General features: G+C 38.2%; 2 protein-coding genes across 6 annotated transcripts; one reads left to right on the top strand and one right to left on the bottom strand.

The window, feature by feature from the left end:
* On the top strand, nt 1-20,510 carry LOC121868403 (protein ERGIC-53-like). 4 transcript variants are annotated; one of them, XM_042369014.1, is made up of 13 exons: nt 1-201; nt 2,895-3,049; nt 5,471-5,640; nt 5,971-6,070; nt 8,021-8,584; nt 10,034-10,168; nt 10,565-10,698; nt 12,002-12,104; nt 12,723-12,822; nt 13,714-13,855; nt 14,225-14,363; nt 14,636-14,778; nt 18,773-20,510. In XM_042369014.1, the coding sequence occupies exons 1-13, from the start codon at nt 48-50 to the stop codon at nt 18,807-18,809; spliced, it is 2,076 nt and encodes a 691-aa protein (XP_042224948.1). In that variant the 5' UTR covers nt 1-47; the 3' UTR covers nt 18,810-20,510. The 4 variants fall into 4 exon arrangements, with proteins under 4 accessions (XP_042224948.1, XP_042224956.1, XP_042224964.1 ...); XM_042369022.1 differs by having other exon boundaries at nt 2-201; nt 13,717-13,855; XM_042369030.1 differs by lacking the exon at nt 8,021-8,584 and having other exon boundaries at nt 4-201.
* Nucleotides 20,094-26,826, bottom strand: LOC121868422 (dynein axonemal assembly factor 6-like). Of its 2 annotated transcripts, XM_042369051.1 has the most exons (5): nt 26,618-26,826; nt 23,263-23,377; nt 22,909-23,034; nt 22,634-22,758; nt 20,094-22,149 (listed from the first exon to the last, which is right to left on the bottom strand). In XM_042369051.1, exons 2-5 carry the CDS (start codon nt 23,366-23,368, stop codon nt 21,877-21,879), a joined length of 630 nt encoding a protein of 209 aa, XP_042224985.1. In that variant the 5' UTR covers nt 23,369-23,377; nt 26,618-26,826; the 3' UTR covers nt 20,094-21,876. The 2 variants fall into 2 exon arrangements, with proteins under 2 accessions (XP_042224985.1, XP_042224994.1); XM_042369060.1 differs by lacking the exon at nt 23,263-23,377.
* Nucleotides 26,827-27,340: the final 514 nt, after the last annotated feature.

Below are 27,340 nucleotides of genomic sequence, written 5' to 3' on the forward strand. Positions count from 1 at the left end.
CGTGTACTTGTTGTTTTCCGTCAGTAGACACTCAACAAGTAGCAGAGATGGACCTGTGGTGGCTTCTCACCTTACTTTTACCTCTCTTATGTGTTACTTACGCTCAGAATCCTCACAGGAGGTTCGAATATAAGTACAGCTTCAAGGGACCTTACCTAGCACAGAAGGATCACCAGGTTCCCTTCTGGCAATACAGCGGCAGTGAGTATTGTGGTCACCGGCCACGGGTCGTCTGCTAACATATGTTTACTGCATAAATCTTGTAGTACACCACCAGTCACCACCTAACTGTGGGGGCGATATACTCTCACTGCATCAGTTTTTAAGTTAGTCGGGATAGGCTACACTTGTGGGGTAATTTTGTGTTTGACCTGTTGGCAGAAAGATGCTTTTAAAATTGACCTTAGTGTGAGCCTGATGCTGTCTCGCTCACCCATCACTTATGAACCTGAACCCCGCATGCTTCTCTGTTGGCCGGTGTAATGTTTTTGTGCTTCACTTTACACGGGATGTAAGGGGATAGCCAGCCCTCAGAATCTGTATCTGCTAGTTAGGTGTGCAAGTTATTACATTGTTAACATAGTCTTAATCCACATGTTGCTGACAGTCTGTCTCCTCCTGACGTCATCTAAAATACATCACTACACATAGCCCATCACTGAAAAAATCAAGTTTATTTTCACATGCATATTAACAAAGTAAATGTATACCAAACTATTCAAGTGGATCATCTTAGGTGTGATTTGGGCATCATTATCGTTTCGGTCATCTAGTGAATTTCACGATTTTAAGTTGCCACCATCCGAGAGCGGTTTAGGGTAGATTTAGTTTTACCGCTGGTTTTTTATGTCTTTTGAATCATTCTGACATACTTCCAAATACAGTAGAAGTCCAAAAATCCGGACTGCTTGGGGATTGGGTCGGTCCGGATTTTCGGATTTTCCGGATTCTCAGGCAGTACTTTTAAAATTAAAATTTAAGGAGGAATAAAGAAGAGATGAACAGGTACATTTTGATAGTTTATTCATTAGCAAATAAAGCATGCTTCATTTTTCAAAACGAGCAGTTTTAAAGAAAAATAAAGTCAACACTAGACAAAAATGTAAACAAACTGTCTAATACCTTGACGAGTCTTGAAATTCCTAAGCCATCCATCACTAAATGTGCACTCTGATTCAATGTTCATTTGCTCCTTAAAAGACTTTGTTTTGGCAATAAGCATCGGCCCAGAAATTGCCATACCTTCTGATCGTTTTAACAAAAACCATTCGTGCAACACTTTATCAAGATTTTTTAATTTGGGCCAATGTAAACTTTTTCTTTCAGCAATTTTAATGTAAGGCTCAGAAGAAGCTGTGAATTCTAGAATTTTATTCTTTGCCTCTTTTATATCATAAATTGTAGACTTTCCAATGTATGTTTCCATTAGAACAGCATTGCTCACACCACGTTCTAGTTTCTTAATTATTTCAAGTTTGTCACTCAATTTCAATGTGTTCTTCTTTCTCTTCACACAACGAAGTTTATCTACTTTAGGGGCCATTATTATGGGCTTGTACTCTGTACATGGAAAGAGTAGGACTCAAAATTACACATGTTGTCACAGTTTGATTGCTTGTTTTAAAGTGGCGACCGTGTGGTCGTTTATTGTCGCTGTACAGCTGTGGCATTCATGCATGCACACATACACACAAAAGATTTATAGTGCCACAAATTTTACATTTGAGGACAAGCTAATTACAAAACTAACAAAATTAGCTACCTATAATTTACAATTACTTTTATTATTAGAATTAGGTAAATTAATTTTTTAAAGGAACGCCATTCATTCACGTAACCCACAAAAGCCCGCTAAATTTAAAAGTTTTAAAGTTTTTGAAAAGTCCGGATTCTCGGGTGGTCCGGATTTCTGGCATCCGGATTTTTGGACTTTTACTGTAGGTGGATGACCAAAACGATAAATTTACCCTTATTTCCTTATTTTGCAACACTAATAGTTTTATGAAATCTATAAATAAGCAATGCGTCATCATTTTCCTGCTGTCACCATAGTACAGTAACTTACTCTTCCAACTCGGGTGAGAAAGAGACTGGTCACTCACACTACACACATACAGGACTCGACAGAGGCACTAAGATGATGGGTTTAGGAATTTTATTTATAGAATATTAGTTTTTTTTATCTATTAAGTAAAAATATTTGGTAATATCATGTTTTAAATGTCCTCCCTGACTTTAGATAAATACAATTTATCCTTTATATTGTGAAGGCTACAGTGGTGCTGATCATCTTACTCTTACCCAGGTTAATATCACACTTAATTTCAGTAGAAGATATGGTAACAATCACTTGACAAAAATATACAAATTGATTTTCAGGATATCAGTGTGTGGTAATACAGGTAATTGGGTAACTTTTCAAATTCACTAGTTCACAGAAATTTTCCACTAGCCTGTAATTGTATTTGAAATGTGTGGGGGATATATTGTGAAAAAAACTCGCAGTGGTGGAAACAAACATTGCCTCACAAAATGGGTACATTGTAAGTCTTATTTGATTATAAAAAATGTAACATGACGACAGGCCGGTGGTTGTAGTGGTGACGGAGTGCAATGTGTGTGTGTATGGCTGACATGGATGATGCTATAGGCGCTCATCATCTGCTCTCCTCCCAGAACGCTTACCGTCACCATTTGAATTATTTTACCAAAATCTTACCAATTTCCTGAGGCTCCATGCATGTTGAACTGTTAAAGTTTGGGCTGTTAGGTGACAAGTCAAACGTATGCACACACTCCCGTCATCACTCGTAAAGCAGGTTTTTCTTTTGTTAAAATTTTTCTCCATTAATCTACCCAGGCTACTCTAACATGGGTATCATATCATTCCACAGATGCAATCGCCAGCGAGGAGAGCGTTCGTATCACACCATCACTACGGAGTCAGAAGGGCCAGATATGGACCAGAAGCCCCACCAACTTTGAATGGTGGGAGGTTGACTTTGTCTTCCGTGTGACTGGCAGAGGGAGAATAGGTGCTGATGGCTTGGTTAGTGGACTTTACCTTCAGTCTTTCATAAATTGGACATACATTATAAATAACACAACATACAGTAGATTGTTTTCGCTGTGTTCCCTGGTTCTGTTCTCCAGTGCTGTTTATGGCAGGTTGTAATAAAAAATTGATTATACTGTACCTGTATTATTAATTTTCAATCTTTCTCTGCATTGTTTTGAGTTTATGGCAATGTATTTATTGTTAGCTGTAGCTGTAAACCCAGGCTTGTTATATACTGTACCTCGTCTTTATAAACCACCTCAGCAACAACACAGCCCTCTCTCTTGACCATCAGTGCTAAACCAGTCATTAATCCATTTAATTCTCATATAGACACTTATGTTTCACCACCTTGTATTTTAAGCCCAGGTGTATATTACTCCTGTGGTTAAGTTAAATCTTTAGTATTTTTTCTCTACACAGTACAGACAGTTAAAATTTCTGTGCCTTCCTTTCACATTTAGTTTTACAGTAGCTTATCTTTTCATATCAACACATGTGTTCTTACCAGTACAGTAGATTTATTTTATCAAATGATAAAGCTTAGTGTAATAAGTCAGTTCCAAGGAAAACTATAGATAAGTTCATTCTTAACCTAGTGAAGCATGTACTGTCACTCATTATATTTGATACTTTCCATTGTAGAGACTTTGCCATATTTTGATTTACTGTACAAGACAATGCTACCTAGTAATTTTCTTCATTATTCAATCATTGGCAAAGTTGTTCTCTGTTGTAGGTAAAGATGGTTACTATCAAAGACTATACACATGTATAAGAAAGACGGGAAAGTTAGGCAAAAACCCGCGTAATCCACCCAGCATATAGTTGGCCGCGGGATGAACAGATGGCGTTAGTGTGCAAGGCGCTGGTCGTCTGTACGTTGTCTGTTTGTCTACACAAAGACCAGGACATTTAACCATGAGTGGGCGTCACCATCACCCGTGTGCCGTATGCACACGTACAAAAACAGATGACCCTGAGCTTGTGTTTCATATTTTCACATTGCTATAGATCATTGATCATATAGAATTGACTGTGTGATATTAATAATAATAATAATTAACGGTTTATTGAAAAAATTCTGCAGCCCGAAGGCTGAAAATATACATTGGACATAAATGACTTATTACATACATTGGTGGTTTAACAAAAGCCTTCATTAGAGAAAGGTAAAGGAACATACAGTGAACATACAGATTAATGTAGGTGTTGAACAGCAAACTCGTAGTGTAGTAACTCCCTCCCAGATGGTGTTAGGAGGAACTCACGTGGTGTAGTAGTTCCCTCAGATGGTGTTATGAGGGACCTTGCGTGGTGTAGTAATTCCCTCGCAGATGGTGTTATGAGGGACCTCACGTGGTGTAGTAACTCCCTCGCAGATGGTGTTATGAGGGACCTCACGTGGTGTAGTAATTACTTCACAGATGGTGTTATGAGGGGCATCACATGGTGTAGTAATTCCCTCACAGATGGTGTTATGAGGGGCCTGACGTGGTGTAGTAATTCCCTCACAGATGGTGTTATGAGGGGCCTGACGTGGTGTAGTAATTCCCTCACAGATGGTGTTATGAGGGACCACGTGGTGTAGTAATTCCCTCACAGATGGTGTTATGAGGGGCCTGACACGTGGTGTAGTAATTCCCTCACAGATGGTGTGATGAGGGACTTGACGTGGTGTAGTAATTCCCTCACATATGGTGTTATGAGGGACATGTGGTGTAGTAATTCCCTCACAGATGGTGTTATATGAGTGAGGTTTGGTCTTAGGCCTTCCTATCGTAGACGGATTAACACATCGCTGGTTGTTGTTGGGTCTCACGGGCCGTTATCACTGGGTCCTTGGGACCTCACTGTGTGATGGTTAACTTGGGTACGATTGTTACTGTTGAGTTGTTCTCACTGACTTAAGCACTGTTCACCTCTGTTTAACACTGGTTCCGTTCCTTTCCTAAATGAAATTGTAACTTCTGGCGAGAACTTGTTGATATTCCGGTGGGGAGGAGGGTTCAGGGGAGGAGGTTGGTATGGGCCAACTTAACAGTTGACCTGGCTGCTCCGAGAGGAGCGCCAGGTACGTCTTGACCCTTCGCTGTGTGTGTGTGTCAGTCAGTGTATGTGCATGTGTACAGAATAAGAACGTCAAGCGAAGACGTCAAGGTAATATCAGCTCACTGCTGGTTACCATGGAAACATGGACATGCTACCCCTCACGTGCCCCGTGCTTTTAGTTAGCTGCATTGTCAACAGATGGCGTTGATTGGAGCTCAGTGGCTCACGTTTTTTTATCAATAATGGTAGACGCTTTCCCGTCTTTCTTATATAGTCTTTGGTTACTATAAAGACCTTTTTGATTAATATATTTTATTTAAAGTTTAGATTCGTGTTGATATGACTGACTCTCTGTGACAGGCCGTGTGGTTTTGTGATAAACCTGGCGTGGAAGGTCCTGTTTTCGGTAGTATGGATAAATGGAATGGTCTGGGAATATTCTTCGATTCTTTTGACAATGATAACAAAAGAAACAACCCTTACATAATGACCATGGTCAACGACGGCACCAAGGTCTATGATCATGAACAGTAAGTACAGTGCTTATTTATAATCAGTCATTGTTGGAAGTATGGATACAGTATTTCTTGTGGCTAAAAGAAAGAAGCAATTTAATTAGCCTTTATCTCAGGTTGTTTGAAATTTGTGCTTCAATGTTTATTAAAAGAAAAAATCTAGAAATACAATTAAGTAATAGTATTTTGATTTAGTAGCTTATCACCAGTACAGTATAGGTAGAAGATAATACAGTATTATGATGGTAAGAATTTCAGTATATACACTAATAGTTACTGTATATTTTATTTAAGTATTTTAAGCATTAATCATTATTAAAAAATTTTTTTACTACTGCTACTCAGTGATGGACTGAGCCAACAACTTGGGGGTTGTCTACGAGACTTCCGAAACAAACCTTTCCCAGTGAGAGCGAAGGTTGAATATTATAAAAATACCCTAACTGTGAGTATCCTTATATCTCGGTTGGCTGATGGTGGTCACATTGTTTATGGTTAAGTGATTGTCTTTATATGATTGCAACTCTTGACAGCTGTAGTAAGTAGTCATAAATATTTCCTGAAATATGTTTAGTTGGAATGTTTGAACATTGATTTGTATGCTTATATGAAATTTGGGGTGACTACATCAAGTTTGCAGTCAATCATTCTTTCTAATTGGTGACCTGACCACAGGTAGTGTATACATCCTCTTAGAAGAGGGTTGGACTAGTGTTCTTTCTGGGAAATGAAGTGAAAAATAAGATGGTACAGTATGTGCTTGTATGGGCCAAGAGTTGTACTGGGCAGCCTCCAGTAATGACCCTCACACCACTCAGCCGTCCTTCAACTCTACCATCCCAGGCTGAGAAGTTCACTCAAATTGTCTCCCTCTCCCGTCCCTCTCTATCCGTCTCCCCCACAAAGCATTATGGTGACACAGTGCCTTCTTTAATTACTTTGATCACTTTATATACATATGCAGTATATTTACTGCTCGCTGCTGATGATGTGTCTCTGAAGTACAGTACAGTACCTGGAGAAATCTGTCAGGCTCACTTAGAACTTCTTTAAACTGTGGATTATTATTTATTCTCATGAAGATCTCATTGGTTTATGAAGACTGGTGCATCTGTCCCCTCACCCTCTCCCTCCTCCCCTCCCCCATATGCTTAATTTACTGGTCAAAATCTAGGTGTTACTTTCCTACCCAGTTGTGTAGTTGTGAATAACACCTTATCTTTATTGTTGTCTATTTACTGCAATTCTCCCTTGAGGACTGATTGATTGTGGTAATTACATCCCTGGCATCTCTCCCTTGAGGAAATCTTGATGAACTGTATATCTCCCTCCTGCTGGTGAACTATGTACTGTATTAGCCACAACTGTAACAAACTCTGAGCCTGGGTTGTGTCACTGGATGGCCTGGTGGAGTGGAGAGCATGTGCTGGAGCTGCCTTACACAGTTAAAGCCTCTGCATGTACTCGTACCCTCGTTTATCTCCGTTGTCCACCGAGGTCACGCCTTCAGCCTTGCTCGTAGGTGGTTTATAAATATTCCGACATAGTTGGATGAGCCTGCAATGGAAAGTGGAGTCTCATGTTGCATAATAATTCTTATTTTTGAATATTGGTGTTACAGCCCAATGGGTTATGAACCATTTTCCCCATAAATATCAAACTGACCACTTGTGGACTTTTAAATACCATAATATGAGAGAATTTATTTATTATATAAAATACTGTACTGTATGGTACAGTATTTGAAACTGGCTGCATGTTTATTCCTTATTTTTTTTTCATATCTACTTTTTTTCATTTTTTGTATAATGTAACTGAATGTGTTAATAATATGGAGACATACAAGGAGTTTAGGTAGGCTTTGTGGGAATAGATGTGAACTTGAGAATAGATTGAACAGAGAGAAAATTAGAAGGAAAATGCAGTCAGGAGGTTGTGTAAATTTTTGATAGAATTTTGAAGTGATACAGAGAGAGGGAGCAGTGATGAAAGTGAGACGACTAGCCAGAGACTGGGATTATGTGGATGAGTGGAGTTTATTGACTGATGGTCCAGGATCATGTGTGGAGCATGTATGTACTGACCATCCAGGTGTGTGTTTGTCTCTCCTTTTAATGATGAAATGGAAGTTTATAAGTAACAGTACAATACTCTAAAAAATAGGAACAAAGTGTTCCTAGAATGTACTGCTACTAGGTTTATTATCTTGTACAGTATTAATATATTGTATTACTGAAATGCACAGTGAACAGCATCCCCAGTAATTTGTATACCTTTTGGGGTCTTTCATTGATCGTTGTGCTGGAATAGGGTACTGTAGGCTTTATGTTGTCGAGGCTGTAAACTTTCGGGCTGTGGCTTTATTTTGACACATAACTGTACTGGACACATGCAGGTGAAGACACAGCTGCTTGAGTATGATTATACCAAGCTAGAGGAAGAAGGTGACCAATATGCATACAGTATTACGTCCAAGCCTGAGGGTACAGAACCACCACTTAGGTCAGTGGAGGGCAGCCCATCCCAGGATCCTCTCTCTACTTCATATCCTTCCGCTGACTTGACGACGTCTTCTCTGCCTCCGGGAAGTGATGATTATACAGCGACGACTTCACAGCCTCCGAGCGATGTTGATTCAACGACCATGTCCAGTTTTTTTGGTTTTGGAGGGGAAACCGCCTCGTCGACTCCATCTCCCAATGACGAGTCGACCACCACAACGGCTAACCCTGCAGTACTTGGTGATGATGACTTTACCAGAGATGTTTTGGATGCTGGCCACCTCTTTGTGGAGACTGTCCACAATGCTGCAGAAGATGAGTTGTCAGCTGGGTGGGGATGGTTGGGAAGTGACGAACCCACAGTAACCACCACACCCAAGCCAGAGAAGAAGAGACGAAGGAAGAAGCAGAGGAAGAGGAGAGGGAGGAGTAGGAAGAAGGTCCAGAGTAATATTCCGGTAGGAGGGCATGATGGAGTGTGACCCTGAGTGATGGAGTGTGACCCTAATGCCCTGTATCTGGAATGATTTAATGCCATTCTTTATCTGTGATGATGAGATTTTTTTCACCATTTCTTTAGTTCAGCTTGTGATGTTATAGTTGTCATCAAATTTTGATACTATAAAGTACTATACTACTCAGTTGTAGAGCTGAGTAAAGGGACAGTCAATAAAAAGTATCGACCACCCTGCCCTACCTAACAATATGAAACATGATGTTGAAGCCACAAATGCTGTACAGGTACCTGTGGTTACCGGCATCAGTTGATTATCATCTCTCTCTCTTTCTCTCTCTCCCTATTCCACCTACATTTGGGGTGGTCAGTACTTATTTTACCGACTGTACATAGGATTTTTTGGGTAAGTGCATCACAATGGCTATAATTATTTATAGACTCTTACGGGAACTACCCAACTCCTCTCTGTCCATGAAGGTGTTGTACAGTTCAATTAGGTTTTGGAAATCAGATATTATAACTGTTTAGCCCATTTTTTTTAGCATAGAAAATGTTTTATATATCTACATATTGTATTTAGAAAGGAAAATATTTTACTTAACATACTAAAACTGTCATAGCATACAAATGTAATCCTGTGCTGTGTTAGAGTGCTTCAGTGAATTATCTATATATTGTCTAATTTTTCATGTATGCTTTTAAATCATGGCTTTTGTTTGTTTTTTGGCTCATAAGAATGAATTATAAAGACAGGGATGGCATGTTAGTGATCTTCGTGGATGATCTGCATTACCTAGAGAATCATAATTTTTAGTCTTGGTATATTTCGTACCTGGTGTGTTTAGTGGTTGTTGCCGCTGTCTACAAGTGGCTCATATCGTGCCCCGTCAAATTTTCCAAGGCTTTCATTAATGCCAGAATAAACATTTGAATTTGTGCATCTTTGCGAGTAACGTCTCATAGTGTGTGTGTGTGTTTTTCTCCTCGGCCTCTTATATAAACTCCATATTTTGTACTGTGTGAAGTGTTGTAACAAGAGTTGGTATGATCTATAGCCAGTGTCCACATCCTGACTGAAGAACTTAATGAGTGTAATATTAATAGTCCTACTTCTCGCGGCATTTGTTACTGTCGTGTTGGATGTCTTGTGTTTCCTTAACTTTGTGGTTTTTGGTGTGTGTTGTGTGCTGATATTAAAGCACTTTTAATTTTTTTACTGACTTTATTGTATTTTATAATTTTTTGATGTAAAATCTTGAAAGGTTTTTGTTTGTCATTTTTCCGGGAATATAAAATTACAATTGGAATAATCATGTTTCAGGATTATTTTTTTATTATACTGGAACAAATACATTAGAATTAATTTGCTCTGTTAAATATTTACGTGACGTTCGGTGAGTGATTGTATTTTTGATGTCTCGAGTTTTACCGAGAATTTTTAAACTTATAGCTGATGATCCACAATGGCATGACGAACAATGAAAAGGATTACGAGATCTGTATGCGTGCCGAGAACGTGTATCTGCCGTCATCTGGCCACTTTGGAGTGTCTGCGGCAACGGGCGGGTTAGCCGATGACCATGACGTGAGTTTACTTCCTCTCTATTGTTAGATTTAACTCATTCTCTGCAGCCCTATTTTGACCAACTTTCATTCTCTCCTAACCTTTTCTTCCTTCATTCTCTCCTACTCTTTTCTTCTTCCATTCTCCTAACCTTTTCTTCCATCATTCTCTTCTACCCTTGGTCTCCCTCACACTTCAGTTCAATTTCAAGTTAACTTTTATATTGTAGCTTCATGTAGCCAAGTCAACATTAACAACATTTGGTTCATTTTTCTTGGTTGGTTTCGTCATGTGTGTATGACCAGTCCCAAGTCCTGACTTGTATAATAAGTACCGGGTATTTCCTTTCACACTGTACATATTACATGAAGGTGTTTTTTAGGAGGGGCCTAATAACTTTTTATTCTTTTATCGTAGGTCCTGAAATTCCTCGTGTCGTCGGTGCGGTCCCCAGAAGAGATGGCATCGCTGCAGACCAATCAGGAAGAGGAGGAGAAGTTCCGACAAGAGTTCCAGGAGTACCAGGAGAAGACTAAGAAGGCCCGCGATGAGTGAGTCTCTCCAACCTTGTTTGTGTCATCAACACCAAATTGATATTATGAATTGTAAAGGAAAGAAAAAACCAGTACCCATACATAATTATACAAGTACAGGTGTAGATGAGTAACTGATTTAAAGTTTTAGTGAGTTAAGATGAGCATTATTTTGTGATGGTTGTGTTGGAAAAAGCTGTTTTGGTAAGTGTGTGAAATAAGGGTTGTAGTCAGTGGTGGGTTAAGGTATAAGGAGGGAAAGACTTTTATGAAGATTTTTGGTGGATGAGGCACAAGAGGGAGAACCTCTGATGAGAGTTGAGGTGCAGAAAGTAAGGAAGTGACTTTAGTGTGAGGTGAGTGGGGATATGGTGCAGTAGGTGTATAGTAATATTAGACAGCACCAAGGTAAATTATATGATAGAGGATTATGATTTCCTGTTACCATGTTCTGCCAATGTAACCTTTATGGATATTAAGGGGTGGAATTTATATTGTACTGTATATGTACATGAATAGGTAAACCTTGGTTATTATTCTTCTACTGGCCCCTTTCAGGCTTGTACCTTATCAGTTATCAGTGCTTCGTGTTTTGTTGTAGCACTTGAGGTAGTCACGCCACAGTCAGCAGCCCACGGTGTACACCCACCTGTCAGCTTCCCACCAAATTGTTTATACTATACAAGTTGATAAGATAAAAACTACCTTGAAGTAGCTGTTCTTGGTGTGTAATGAATGTATTATGAACTTTTATAACTCCTTGTCATATTAAGTCCATAAGGAAATATCTTAGTTCTTTTTTTCCTTTGGTTATATTCACTTTGTTACTTGCAGCTATACACAACAATGTTAGTTTTTAATGAGCCTAAATTTTAAATAATAATGAACATCAATATTAAGTTGAGTCAACTGTTCTTCCTATGTGTAAACCTGTCATCATTTTTGTTGTAATTTAAAATTTATTTTGAATTATCAACAAGGCTTATACTATCCTGGATAATAAGAGCAGCCCACCGCAGCTCATGGGAATCTTCCATACTTGTAGCTCATATCCCACAGTCTCACACCTTTAGAATTGATACAGTACAGTACCTCATTTAATTTGTCTCTTTTAATTGCTCTGTAAATATCCTTTTTTTTTCCCATAAACTCGTAGCTATAATTTTCCTCAGGATATTCACCCACAAAAATTCTATAAACATTTAATTTCTTTATGCTAATTCACAAATGAAAATAAGCTGTCCTTAAGAGTAAGAGGATTGTTCTGTCAGAAGTGGATGTCATGTGTTATTTATGGTAAAACTTTGGTATTTCCATTCAGGTACATTGCACAGAACCCCGATGCTGTACAGAAAGACAAAGATGAGGAATATGAGTCTTGGGAACAGAGGGAACTGCGTCAGATATACAATGGACAGAGTCAAGTAAGTATCTCGTTTCCATTACTGTGATCAGAGAGAAGGTTGTGCGATAAGTGAGAGCTTTGTGGTAGTTTGGTGATAGTATATGGTATATCGATCAACTTGGCTGCTTGTGGACTTCGTGTTTTGAGGGACTTTTGTTGTCCTGCCTCCCATGATTAGTCTGCTGTGAGCACATTCATTTTACTTTATTAGACAGCTATAGTATGTACAGTACCTTATACTGTACTCTTATATTTAACACATGCCTTTGGTGATTGCTCTTTTCCTGCCTCTCTTATTACTTTATCAGTCCTTTGCATTTCTCGGTTCTAAAGCTCTACAGGAATAAATATTAATAAAACAAATGTTGAATTGGGCATTGGCTATCTGAGGCTGATGGATCTTTTCAACAATACAACATTCTATGGTTAATAGTATAGAAACTCACTCTCTTCTCTCTTGCTGTGCTGTAAGGTATTTTTTAGTTTATGTAAGGTACACAGCGGAGGGAGAGGGAGCACTGAAAGAAGGAGTCAGGTGGATTATAATAGTGACTAAGGAAAAACTTAATAATCTCTGAAGTATAATGTGGAGTTTGAGGTATGCAGAGCCATCACGTGTGTGTTGTTCTTTCTCCAGATCCACGAGGTCATACGGCAACTCCACATCAAGATGGATGAGATCATTGGGCGACAAGAACGTACGCTTGGCTTAGTTTCAGCAGTCCACTCAGGAATGGGTAAGTTGCAATTTACTGTTATAATGGTAAATACAGTATCTGTATATAATATAATCCTGGTTGCATATTTAGAGGCATTTTTACGTTAAACTTTGATCCTGGTTACGGCTTGCCAAATTTAATTACATTATTGTGTGAAATTTTTTATTTTCCAACTCGGTGGTGCCTTGGGCCTCCATGCACAAGATTCCCATGTAGCCAGTGTGTTTAGTTGTATCCTGTGGCATTAATATTAGTATCTGCTACATATTGATGAAAAAAAAACCACACCATACTGGCCCAATATTTTCCTCAGAGCATTCACTGTGGGTCCCAAGAATGTAAAAGGTTTATAGTCTTGTCACCATCTTGTATAAGTCACAACTTTACATCATTATATACAGTATATCATATTTGACTAACTTTTTTCTTGTCATGCTGCCAGTGTTATGTACAGTCAGGGTCAGAAATCTTGAACACTAGACAGTATTTGGCATGTCAGTACCTGAAGATCTTAGGTATTAAGGAGAGTTTTATCCTATTTTGTGGTTCAGGCATAATATGTGATGACAAGTAGTGTTATTAGTATATCCCAGTCATACCTGTATATGTATAACTCAGAAGTAGATGCCAGATATTGCTAAGTGTTCAAGACATTTGACCCTGATTGTACATCTTTTTAGAATTTTAGGTCATATATTTTGTGAATCTACTCGCACATCAGTTTTACTAATACTTTGCTGCTGTTCATAATGTTCCTCACTTCACAGATCTACATTATAACACTTAAATATTTAGTAATCACCACAATTGTAAGTGATAAGTAGTTGTCTAAACACACCTACAGTATCAGTGTTAATCACTAACTTGTGTTGGTATGTGTAATACAGTACTATATTATATTTGTGTTAGCAGGAGGCCAGGGATTGCCTGCAGGTCAGGTTCCCTCTGTAGCACCAGTGGCTGCTCTCCCAGGTGACTCCATCCGTCGCCATGAAGTTGACAGTATCCTTAACAACCAGAGAGACATTGTTCAGACAGCACGGGATATACAGTAAGTAAAGACAGTACTTGGGATATACAGCAGGTAAAGACAGTACTTAAAGCAGTCTTTGTCCTGTCAGTGTGAATGTGTCAGATGAATGTCCTCTGCCTGATGTGATCACTGCAGAATTTTTTTAATGAATGGTTGTGAATTCAGTATATTTATCTTAATTTTTGCAGTGTGTTAATATTATACACTTGGTTTACCTGAGGTAAAACACTCATATAATGCAGTTTAGAAAATACAGTTGACTTTGACAGTAATCTTCGTAGTGTTAATAATCAGCAGCTGTGGTATTTGTCTTGTGTGTTCACTCTTGTATTAATATGTCATAATTGTCTCTCATGTGTCCTCATCTGTGCTTTTTACCTGCAACAGGAAATTTGTTAACGAGATCCACCAAAAGAGTAATCAGCTTTTGAGTACCAGTCAGAAGCCACAAGGCACAGTTCAGCCTGTTGGCTATGACTTACATGTCACCCTCAATGAGATGAAGGAAGGCCTTAATATTGTCAGGGTAAGTACAACTGACCAAGAGGTTGTGTTTATTATTATTGGAAGTTATGGTAGGTAGTATTGATATATTTCACCTTCATCATGGAGTACATCAGTTAATTTTTGCCTTCATGGTTAGTTAACGGTGAGAGTTTTTCGAGATTTAGTTTAAAAATGGTGAAACTGGAAAATATCGGGTGTGTGTGTGTGTGTGTGTGTGGAATTTGTAAAAAGAAAATTTAGGACAGGGGTAACTACTACATGTATCTGATGTATGGGAATTATTTTTGGCAGCGTGACCTTGGTGCAGCCACCCAGAGAATGTCAGCAGGCCCAGGAGGAGTAGCTTGTCCCACAGTCAGCTGTGTGTCAACAGGCTTGTTTATTGCCTTCATGGTTATCCAGGTAGTTCTACTCATTGGCTATATTATGTACAGGTGAGCACCCAGTTTTATAATGGTTATCATATAATAACTTATAAATGTAGGGAGCAGCTTTTTTGGTGGTGGTGGATGGATATGTATTCGTCTTTTCTTCATTATTGTAATAAAGTTTATTGTGTATGAATGTATTTTAACATTGTATGCATATATATTTACATGTTTGCTTGAACACATGCATTTTTTACATTAACAATCTACAACTTTCTATTTTCTGTATTTATATATGAAATTAAAATGGACAGAAAAGTTGTCAAAACTTCCATCAATTAACGTTTAAATATACATTTCTTTGAAGATTTTGAAATAATTTGAATGGTTTTTGGTCTTGGAAACATTTTAACATATTTTCAGAGTCACAGGCAGTAGTAATGGATTACAACTCCAGTGGTTGATTTACCATTGGTGTTAATCTTAAAATAATAATACTTATATACAGTACAGTATTGGGTTGTGGTTCATGCCACATTGAGTATTATGGCGACACAAATTGTCTGTGCTCTTACACAGAATTGAATATTTTGTATCAGAACTTTCTTGGAAATGTTCTTGTTGTATATGAAATATGAAGATTAATATATTTTGATTAATAATAATGCCATCAATAACTCTGTTGTGTAGAAGTGGCAGTGAGGACTCAGAGGGCTGCTTAGTTCGATGGTTTTCGTCACGCCATGAGCACTTCAACTAGTTCTTTGATGATAGTAAGTTAGGTCCTAACCTAACCCCAAAACCCCTTGCCCATCTTCCTGTAATGGCTTGTAACAAGTCAAAACTCGTATAGAAGATATTGCATATAGGTATAATATTTATAGTAGGAGGAATGTAAAGAGAAGAAGTTTGGTAGCATGGCTGGTTAGTTATTTTACACTTATATTATCTTATACGTTAAGGGACAACTTCTCAAACACCACTTCGATACAACTATTTATTATTCCACTCAATGACACAGACACATTAATATCAATATTATATCGACGTTACTAGAATATCGTATTTACGTTACTGGATACAGACTCTCGAACACAAACATGAATGAATACACTTCCCACAGTAGGTAACTCACCCTAGGGATAGCTCTGACAAGACTCAGGTGTGACCTGACGGAGGCCCAGCGGGTGCTACTGGACTGTCTCCTATGGGAGGCTCTGCTTAGCTTGTGACGCCGGGGTCTGGTCGGGAAGTCTCCTTCCCAACCTGGGGGGAGGACGAGCGTGACTCTGTGAGTGAACGGAATAACGACCCTAACGGGAGAGAGATGAATCGGATGGGAGTGACGAGGGTAAAGAGTCCGTGGATGGGACTGCAGGGCCTTTATATGGGGGAGAAACAGCCGGCAATTGACCCCTGCCAATTAACACTAAACTGGTTGGATCTGGACAGCTGTGTTTGCCCGGGTGCGTGGTCATGCCTGGGTGTGTCTTGGCTAGGTGTGGTTTGGTCAAGTCATACACTAACTCAAGTAATTAGTGGACGAGGTCAGGTCCCTTGGGTCCTGACCCAAGGTGTGTCAACCTGTACTCACTGTTATATGTGTTGTAATTCTCTGGGCTGTAAGCTGTGGTCTGATAAACAATCATTACAGGCTTCAAGAATAATAAAGATGTATTAACAATAATTAATTTTAAAGATGAAGGGAAACTAGGCACTATGTTGGCTTTAGGGTAAAGTAGATGTAATGGTTACTTGTAATATTTATGGGAGAGGAAGTCAGGGTGTACCCAGAAATTTGACGGGAGGTGGGACGAACTTTGAACTGAAGTATTGTTGAAATACGAGATAATTAATATTTTTCTGTACATTCATGGAGAGCTTACCGTTCAGTTATTGATGTTGTTATTTTTATTCATTAAAAATGGTTTATTTTGAATAATTTATTAGTGCAAGATGGGGGCCCCCTTGGTATGCCTGTGATAAAATCTATCTTGTGACTTCATCTGCTGAAACTCAAGGCTATTTGGTCAGGTGTTTTCGGGACCACTTAAAGGCTTTTTTCTGGACAGTGAGAACTAACGTGCTTAAATGGTAAAGTTAGTCTACTGTATATTCAATTTCCTGAAAAAAGGATATTGGTAGAGTTAGAGATATGCACACAGGTAGAATCTCGAGTGCAATGCCAAGCTACACTGGCTCCCTGGTACTGTATGTATACTGTAGTCTAGGTATCCAGGGTACTCTATCTGTACTACCCCTAACAGTCCATCTCTCATAGATCTGGGACCCATTTCCACATAGGGAAGATGGCCGCTACTCTCACGGTGATAATTGTTTTAACCTAGTGTGCTGTGATATTACCGTGTGTGTGCGCGCCTTGGTTTTCCCATATGTGTGCATGCACGCCTTGGTCTTAACTTGTATGTGTGCGCCGTTGTCTTACCTTGTGTGTGTGTACCTTGGATCTTAACCTCTTGTCGCACACCATCAGAATCATAAGCAACCTTCCCTTGCTACATTTATCTGCTTGGTTTGTATCATGCAACTAATGGTGTTGACCTATCTATGTGCGTTTGTGTTTGTTTGTGTCAAGTTATATTTCTGTTTTCATCATTCATATATCAAACTACTACATGCATTTTTGTTCATCACCACCTTAATAGATCAAACTGCACTCATGACTTGCTCTTAGTAAAAAATAAACCATAGTATTTCACAGCAGTTGTTGTCACTGAGGAACAATTATTTTTGTTTGTTTTATATTTATATATATATTTTTTTGCTAAGAGTTGAATAATGCTTTAGTACTGTACTGTAGTTTATTTTTCTTCTGTTATCTTTATTACCTGGAGAGATAACTGTAATGAGAAAAGAGGGTGATAGGTGTTGGCAGGTCCCTGAAGTGTTTGACCTGTGTAGGATGGTACAGGCGACATGTTACAGGTAAGAGAAAGCCATTATGCATTGTTATTTTTACTGTACTTTTAAATTTTGAAGTTCATGTAACCCTTTGATATACAGGTTGACAATCCCTTATCCGAAATCCTTGGGGCCAGAGGAATTTCGGGTTTCGGAATTTTTCGGTTTTCAGAGTGGTTAGTTTTTTTTTTTTTTTTTTTTTAATGTGTATTAGCCCACCCGGACATAGATCACTGACCCACGTCAGGGCCTGGGGGGCTTAAATATTATAAAAATTATAATAATAATAATAACAACAACTCATAGGTCTAGGTCGTGTTTCTCACTTTTGATCTTTTTTTCATTCTTGTATTTCTTTATTATTATTATTATTATTATTATTATTATTTTATTATTATTAAAGTACTCCTATATTATTGTTATTTTAATTAATTTTATTATTATATATTATTATTATTAATGTTATCATATTATTTTATTTTGGTGTATTTTTATTAAAATTTTTATTCACTATGAATAATTATTATTATAATTATTATTATTATTACATTTTCGCCCCCCAGGCCCTGATGTGGGTCAGTGATCTATGTGATCTATTAAACTTTTAAAATTATTGAATAGTATAAACTTCTTGATATTTACTAAAATAGTAAGGAATTTAAGCCCTAGAACCGATTAATGTATTGGCGGACTGATACTAAAGCTGGTTGCCCGGTCAGTGCAAGCGAAAACATGTTGAGGTCTGTTCGTAAGAAATTCGTTAACCGAATTGAAGATCCTTATGGAAGGCAGTTCGTTAACCGAAATTTCGTGAACCGAGGCGTTCGTTAAACGAGGGGTCACTGTGTGTATATATATATATATATATATATATATATATATATATATATATATATATATATATATATATATATATATATATATATATATATATTTCATGTAAATCCTGAAAGCGTGGATAAGATAAATCTTGATAAAATCACGGAAAATGGAAACAAGCTAAGGTACTCGTTGTTTCCATTTTCGATATATATATATATATATATATATATATATATATATATATATATATATATATATATATATATATATATATATATATATATATATATATATATAAATTTTTTTCCTCTTGCAGAGATAATAAAGAAGCCCAAGCCAAGAAGTTCTACTGAGCCAAGTTGTTTAAAATGGCAGACTTTGAGATCTCAGGAGTTAAAGAGACTTCTTCTGAAATATTTTTTGAAAATATTGCTTTTATAGTGTCCAGTTGAAAATTTTAATGGTGTCTTTTAAGCATTTATTTTTTTAATAGAGGTGATGTAAGTTTTCTTTATGGCAAGATGGCGATTCATCAGAACCATAAGAAATAAAATAGAAGAGATACTTGTGATCTGACTTGTAGCCATTGTTGAATTTGTGCAAAATGTCTTCCTGAAATAAGTCCTTTTTAGTTTACTTCTTTGAGATACTTGTATACAGTAAGTGCACCTGTCATGCAGCGTGGATCATACTCAGCCTCTAAAAAGCAACTAGATCAGGATCATTACATGATAGCTTCACTTGCACCTAAAATAATAAAATAACAAAAACATGAAGACCAGAGTTAGTTATACTTACAGATTTACCAGATATGATTAACTCCCCTCCTCATAATAGCCCCTGTAGCCCATCCCTCATCATTGAGAGGTGCATGTGAGTGATTGGTACTGAAACTACTGTACTTCACATTAACCTGCTGTATTTTGCTTTTGTTAGAACTGGAGCTTGTTTATATCTGATTAGTGTGTAAGATTTATAATGTGAATTCCAGTTGTAGATAATTTTGTTTGAGAATGTCACAATGACTTAACCAGCAATTCAGTTTATTTAATAATGGGGTTTCACCTTGAAAAGGAAATATTGTTATTTGCTGGAATATACTAATTGGGTCATGTACCTAAAAGTGAAGGCAAGACTCATGCTACCAGTATTATCATTACCCATTGCTTCCAGTTATGAAAACAAAAGTCAGCCATAAAGTATAATTATTGGGTTTGTTGCATATCAGTGATTGTTGAGTCTCACTATGTGAGGCAATCACAAATTTTCTTAAAAAGTCTCGACCTTGTGGCTTTCTGTTCATTATTCCATTTCCTTAAGTTAATCTTCATGTCTCCTAGAGTTACTCCTCCTCCTCTTGTGCTCACCTTTGGATTAAGGTAGTATAATAATTAATAAAATTTAGACTAGAAGTGATAAATTTAGGACCTGGTGTTAACAGTTGATAACAAATGGAGATGTTGACTGAGAATTGAGCTTATGGTCCCTGACCCTTACTTTACTCTCTTGTGTTTTCTAGAATTGATGGGCATGTTTGCTTGACTATTAACAGTACAATATGTTGTGTAAAGCTTATATTTCCTGTTTTACTTACTGTCCCCATAGACTTTACAGGGTTTGGTTGAGGTTGAGTCGTGTTTTTTTTTTCCTATTGTGATAATTTTTACTGGAGGATTATGGAGATAGGGTTTTTACTTACAATAAACACTGATAGGATAGTTTTTATATGCTTTAACCATGAAATTGGTTTACTAATGAGGAAATAGCAACATTTTGCAGTCTAACCTGAGTTATGTCTCTGAAGGTGTCTTTCAGAGACCGTTATGTTATGCTAACTTACGCACAAAGCCTACTCAAGCCTGGCACACATGCCTTATGAAGTGTGTCAATTGAATTTTTTTATGCCTTTATTAAAGGTATACAGTATATCTAATTGTAGCATGAAATAGGCTGTTGTAAGAACATCATTGCTTTTATTTTTTATTTTATATATTCAGTGGTGGATTATCATTGTATTTTGTTAAGATTTAATAAATTATTAAAGTTTTTCTATACACAGTTGTTTTATTTTTTTTCCAATAACCAATTGAATAAAATGGGGATGGTGTGAACTGTTGTGTTTGTGTCTAGACATTTTACGTAAGTGCAGTACTACAGGTATCCCTTGTTGTCCAAATGTTCGCAATACGAAAATTCTCTTGGCTGAAAAATTTATTCTCACTCATTTTTACAATACCAAAGTGATCCATATTTTTCTGAATGATGGTCTGATAGAAAATCCATATCAGCCCATCCCTCCTCACCCCTGAGGCAAGCCCTGACCACCCTCAAATGAGGTAATGTACCAACTGCACAGTACTGTATGCTGTACATCATTTTCTTATGTTTAGCAATTACTGTACTGTACTATGTACTGTACTGTATCTATCAATCAACATTTATGCTGAGCACTAAGAGAAAAAAACAACTTTTGAGGTGAAGGGCTTGTCATCATTCCAACTCCTCATGTTTAGATTAGAATTAAGTTAAAATGTGAGCAACTAAAACCTTATTATTTTTTCAGGTTAATAGCACGGATACATTCTACATATCAGAACTGTTTAAAGCAACAACAACATATTACCAATAATGGAAGTTAAAGACATACAGTACAGTATAATTTAAACCTTTGATTGCTATATACGCTCTCTCCAAAAAGTATCTAGAAATGAGTCCGATGAATTTCAAAATGAACACCGACTCCTGTTGTTACCTTCCTCTGTACTGTACGTCATGCCTTAAAAGCCAAAACATTTTCACCAACACGGTCTGATTTTTTAACTGGCTGAACCTTACTACTGAGCAAGACCTATATAAAGCATAACATTTTCACTATACACAAAAGCAACATTTATCTATATATAGTCTAAAAAATCTATTTTTTTATAACCTCTTTATAACATAAGTAAATTTATCTTATAAAATAACATCAATGATAGCTATATCAAAGTACAAGATCAACACTTTCTATAAAACAAAATCTTTATATTAACTTATTCTCTGATGATAGGTAACTCATTCATATCTTGTAGTATAAACTGTGAATAACATAAACAGTACTTTTAAAAGAATTCATTAAACTTGTTAGAACAATTATTATTTTTTAACAGGTTCCAATAAGGTTACTGTACCTTAAATTATATATATCAAACTCGACAAATATAATAACATTCAAAGTACAGTTTTCCTTCCCCAAGTCAATTAAGTTCACGCACTGAAGCATTCATATAGTACAGTATATCTGGCATTTCAAATCCATTATTATTATTAGCCTTTGAAGATTGTGGGTGTGTGTACGGAAGTTTGTTGGTATGGTTATGGAAGATTGTGGGTGTGGAAAGGCTATTGATATACAGGTAATTGACAGGATTTTCAGTGGGATCAGTGAATGGTGGTGGTGGTGGGTGTCAGGAGTAGGGGGTGGGCAGTGGGGAGGGTAATGGTGAGGGTGTGGGTGGAAGGGTCCCACGTAGCCACTCCCTTTTGCTGGTGTACAGGGCGGGGGAGGTGCAGGTGGAGGTAGTGGGTGGGAGATGCCAGTCGTAGATCAGTAGGTGTCACTTCGAGGGTCACTTCCATGAGGTGAGCCCCTGGCAGCACCACCCTCACCACCAGGTCCTCCTCCCCCGCACCACCCATGACCATACTGCTTACCTGTGGCACAATATATTAATCATTCCGGGTACATGATGTGAGGTAGGGGTCATCTTTATTTCTCCTGTGTATACATTGGTTACAGAACCTAATGAGAGACAAGAAGATTCTCCTCCCCAGTTTATTTCACCATAAGATTAACCAACTTAACATTACCCAGGGGTTAAGTTAGGTTTAGTTATGTTATAATAGGTTAAATAAGGTTTGGATAGGCTAGTTATTCTTTAGGTGAAGTTTGCGGAGGGGGAAGAATCTTCGGGTGATCCCAAATGACATGTAAGTTGCCTAACCTCATTAGCATATTTGTGATTTTGAGTCAGCCTCAGAGATTAAAATATATAATATTGTATTACTTAACTGACTCATAAACATTTTACAGAGACTATACATTTAATACAAACATAGTTTTGTGCCACACTCACACAAGTGCAATATATGTGTAAATATACATACACATGAGTGGCTAGGACACACACGTACATACCGGAAGGTACACATGGGCGGCTGACACACGGTGCTTGTAAGTGACATCATACTCAGGCTGGGGTCGAGGGTCACTGACTTCCTCACCCTGACTTGACCTCACCTCCTCCACCTCCCAGATGTCACCTGGTGGAGCATGCTGGGTCAGGGCCTACACAGAATATTGCTTTTAACACAATACAAGATATATAATTTAGGTAAGGTTAGGTTCACATTAGGATGGTCAATCCTAATGTGAATCCCACATAACAAGAATGAATAATGATCACCACTAACCCAGTAAGTCACTATTGGCAGGGTTGACCTTGGTTGACAGCCTGGTGACCTCTGGTGGTAAATTGGTGACCTTGGCTGGTGCCTTAGTGAGGTAAGAGCCAGTGACCAGATCAGCTGGAGTCACTCCTGTTGGTACATCAGATCAAGGACTAAAAAAAACTCTTATCCTTGTATGAGATTACACCTGTTTGACCTTGTCTTATTAAGTACAGTACTACTAAAAGTAGCAAGAAACACATTTTTTAAATTTTCTAATAATTTTTATCACTTATTTGTGTAGTTTATGTAATGTGTCTTAAATAATAATACTAATTATTATTATTATTATTATTATTATCATCAGATATTACGCACCTGAGACGGAGGTATGTGTGACGTCATCATCTTCGTCCTCAGGGTCGTGAGGAGATTTGAGGAAGGAGGCGATAGCTCTCACCTCCACACTGCCTATATCACTCATCTCTCACTCCTTTTCAACAGTGGATATCAACATTCCTATTTGTAACTACAAGGCTAACTGATTCACTGTGGTCATTTCATTAGACGACAGGTATTAATTGAGTGAACAAGGGCATCTGATTGCTTGATTCGTTAATCAGTAAGGGACAAAATATAGTCAAAACTTGTCTCATAATGGTTAGTGAATAAGTCAATCCGACATCATTGTTCCACCCATGAATACTTGTATTTTTATTTGACACAGCGAACCAGTTTTTCATCTCGCCCTAAATTATTTACTATCAATCACAGTTGTCTATAGGTATATCTTGTTTAAGTATTATTGCATTTACACACCGTTCATTCCTACCACCAATCTATTATCATATTGGAATAAGACGTCTAAATATAAGATAATTTTCATCTATTACATTACCGGCGGAAATGTATAATAACGGAGATAGCTTTTCCCCCAAAAATTCTATTTTCTTCCATTAACCTCCTGCCATTATCGTCTGCCTCTCCCCCAACACTGCGTGTCTCTTGCGTCTCCTTCATAAATCATCATGCGTTCCCGTACACGTAACTCGGCCAATCAAAAGCGATTTTGCTTTTGGAACCAATTACCTGTAAAATGATTTTGGGTTTAATTCGGAGTATATTTGGCCCAATCAAATTAGAGTTTTATTTTGGGTCTCTCATATTTTGAAATTCAAGTTCAGTTCTGACCATGGAAGTCTGCGATGGGTGTCACTTAAAGTATATGGAGCTGATTGCTAGTTTTTGGAAAAAAAACGTAGAAACTATAGCATTTTTTCGATCGCATGGTGTTCTTCAGTAAAGTGTACTAAGAGCAAGACTGAATGTAAATATTGCAAAGACCAACATATGTGGCGCTGGGTAAGAATCCCAGAATGCAACGACGAGCAAGAACCAGGCCAATAAGGTAAGAAATAGGTGATTCCATCATATGGTGAGAGTTAGTTAAGTTAGGTTTGATTTTTGTTTTTCTAGTGTTTTTTTTGTGTGTATTTTTTAGTTGCTTAGCCACTTTTTTTTTTTTGGAAAACGTCAAACAAAAAAAAAATCGCTAAAAAAAACCCGGCTAATTTCCGCCAAAAATGAAGGTCATATTCGGTCTAAACACACACAAATACACCAGAAAAATATATTTTTTACTTGCTAAAAGCGAACGGTGTGACAATGCAAATTTACCCTTGTTTACCCTACGTACTAAAGAAATAAAACCATTTCGCCAATTATACATAATATATGAAACAAAAAGAAGATAATTATACAGTTCTCCTCATGACGGTGTGATGCAGGCACGTGTGAGTGTTGCGTCATTACCTGAAGATCCTGTTTTGTAAATGCCTGGATGAACGAAAGGTCCCCAGTGAATGGAAAGTGGCTTATGTGAGTCCTATCTTCAAGAAGGGCGATCGGCACTCCACGAACAACTACAGACCGGTGAGCCTCACCAGCATAATATGTAAAGTACTTGAGAGTATTATCAGAGATGCCGCAATGGAACATCTAATACGAAACAATCTTGTAAAGGATTGCCAACACGGTTTCATGCCGGGGTGCTCCTGCTTAACACAATTGCTCAAGGTATTGGATATTTGGACCCATATTCTGGAACGGGGTGGTAATATCGACAATATTTACCTAGATTTTGCCAAGGCTTTCGACAGTGTATCCCACGAAAGGCTGAAAATCAAACTGGAAGGGTATGGAATTTGGGGAAATGTCCTAGCATGGATAGAAGACTTTCTACAAGACCGCAAGCAGTGTGTGGTGATTAAAGGCACCAAATCATCATCTGTACCTGTCACGAGTGGGGTACCACAGGGCAGTGTATTGGGTCCGCTGTTGTTTGTTTGCTTCATAAATGACATGCCTGACGTACACTCCTCCATACAAATATTTGCCGATGACGCTAAGTTATTTCGGGAAATTAAGAACCAAGCGGACTGTGAAGATCTGCAGAAGGACCTCTGTGGGCTCCAAGAATAGTCGAAGAAATGGCTGCTGAGATTCAATGTCACGAAGTGTAAGAGGATGCACCTGGGGCGTACCAACGGTAAGGAGGCATATCATATGTTCCAACGGGAAGAAGAAACTGTACTAGTTGAGACACTGCAAGAAGGTACCTAGGTGTGTATGTTGACAATGAGCTGAAGTTCTCGGGCCATTGCGAGAAGAAGGTAAACCAGGCAAATAAATAATTGGGTTTTATAAGAAGGTCGTTCAAATATCTAGACGGTACGTCCCTCGTAACGATCTTCAAGAGTGAAGTGCTTCCCCATCTGGAGTACTGTCACCCCGTCTGGTCCCCGAGATATGGTAAGGACTGTCAGTTGATTGAAAATGTTCAAAGGAGGGCCACCAGACTGGTGCCTGCACTTCGGCGCCTCAGCTACCCTGAGAGATTGGAGCGCCTGAACTTGCCTAGCTTATATTACAGACGGGCAAGGGGTGACCTAGTTGAGGTGTATAAGCATCTCAGGGGGCACTACTCGGTCGAGTGTCCTTACTTGGAGCTGGCTGACGCTCGCCCCACAAGGGGTCACAGCTCAAGATTGAAGAAGCTGCAAGTCCAGAAAACTGTGAGGGCAAACTTTTTCGGAGTGAGGGTTGTAAACTCTTGGAACAGTCTACCAGAGAGTGTTGTGACGGCACCGAGTGCGAGCTCTTTCAAGACAAGACTTGACCAACACTGGAGCGGATTCAGGTACATTCAGGAGCCGGTGCATGCCCAGTATTTGCCAACAGTGCGTGACAGAGACGTGACCGATCGCCCGGGCGGCTAACAAGCCGATCAGTGACATAGAGGATAAAAGTAAAGTAAAAGTGGAGTCAGAAAGCACTGTGTCATTTCCTTTTTGACTTGATAGTGTAGTGGATTCCTCCCCTGCCTGGCGGATCCCGCTCCAGCCGGCGACCCACAAGCTGGTCCTCCTCTGAGCACCCTCACCAACCAGCTCTCTCTACATCACGCTTGTAACCATGCTGCCTTCCCAGCACCAAGCTGCATTGTACATCCAATACAATATGTATACAGAGAGCACATTGTGAGTTTCCTTTCTCCATCCCATCCTGAGTGTGAACCAACATCTCGTACCCCACAATAGCTTTAGGATTCATGTTTCTTGGTAATATTTTTTTTATACATCATACTGGAGTTTATTTTGTCTGTGGTGACTCTGGCTACACTCGCTTCTTCAAAAATATAAAATTTTAGCCAAGAGAAGAATGCTTTACTCACCTATATACCGTTCCCAAATTATACTCATTTTTTCTTCATTTTGTAAACTGTTTAGTTGATTTGAAATATTAGGACGAAGTTACCTCACACACTACTCTTTTAGGGGTCGGGGCTGGAGAGTAGAGAAGGAAAATGATAACAATAGGAAAATGCTACGTTGATATCTGAAGTTCACCCACCGCGTCCCCGTTACCATGACAACGGCTGACAACCTCCAGGGATCATTATTATTATATAATATGGATCTGGGTTTCGGATGAACATTTACTTTTCTGAAAAAAATTATATCATTTAAGTTATCATAAAGTAGTAATATTTGCTAACTAGGACTTATTTACGTACTGAGACAAAGCATTTAAACATGTAGCTTACAGCAATCGATTGCAAGTTTTCCCGCGCCTTTTTGCAACCAATGAACTGAGTGTTGCATCAACAAATTATAAATTTATCGACTTATCAACCCAACTTGAAATTTATGTTCTATAGCTTAATTTTACACTTCCACAAAGGTACTCAGCATTATAATAGGTAACATGTTTTCTATTCACATTATTGCATAAGATAACGTGGAGGCATGAAGGATATTGTTAGGAAAATGCCACGAACCATGTCGTTGACGAAAATAGCATTAGACATGAAGATTAGGGGCATGATCAGAGTTTAATTTGGACACCTTGGGTACATGTATTTTTCTAGTTAGCGGAGACTCATAAGGAAGGATCT

This window comes from Homarus americanus, unplaced genomic scaffold (assembly GCF_018991925.1).
Source record: "Homarus americanus isolate GMGI-L3 unplaced genomic scaffold, GMGI_Hamer_2.0 scaffold32583, whole genome shotgun sequence".
In the NCBI taxonomy this organism is placed as follows: Eukaryota; Metazoa; Arthropoda; class Malacostraca; order Decapoda; family Nephropidae; genus Homarus; species Homarus americanus.

Excerpts from the sequence above, each read along its gene's own strand:
- LOC121868403 (XM_042369014.1), top strand. The coding sequence starts at position 48 with ATGGACCTGTGGTGGCTTCTCACCTTACTTTTACCTCTCTTATGTGTT. Across the intron at positions 8,585-10,033 it reads AGGTCCAGAGTAATATTCCG|CTGATGATCCACAATGGCAT; the intron begins GTAGGAGGGCAT and ends TTAAACTTATAG. Across the intron at positions 12,823-13,713 it reads AGCAGTCCACTCAGGAATGG|CAGGAGGCCAGGGATTGCCT; the intron begins GTAAGTTGCAAT and ends TATTTGTGTTAG.
- LOC121868422 (XM_042369051.1), bottom strand. The coding sequence starts at position 23,368 with ATGAGTGATATAGGCAGTGTGGAGGTGAGAGCTATCGCCTCCTTCCTC. Across the intron at positions 23,035-23,262 it reads CACACATACCTCCGTCTCAG|GAGTGACTCCAGCTGATCTG; the intron begins GTGCGTAATATC and ends ATGTACCAACAG. Across the intron at positions 22,759-22,908 it reads TGCCAATAGTGACTTACTGG|GTGACATCTGGGAGGTGGAG; the intron begins GTTAGTGGTGAT and ends ATGCTCCACCAG.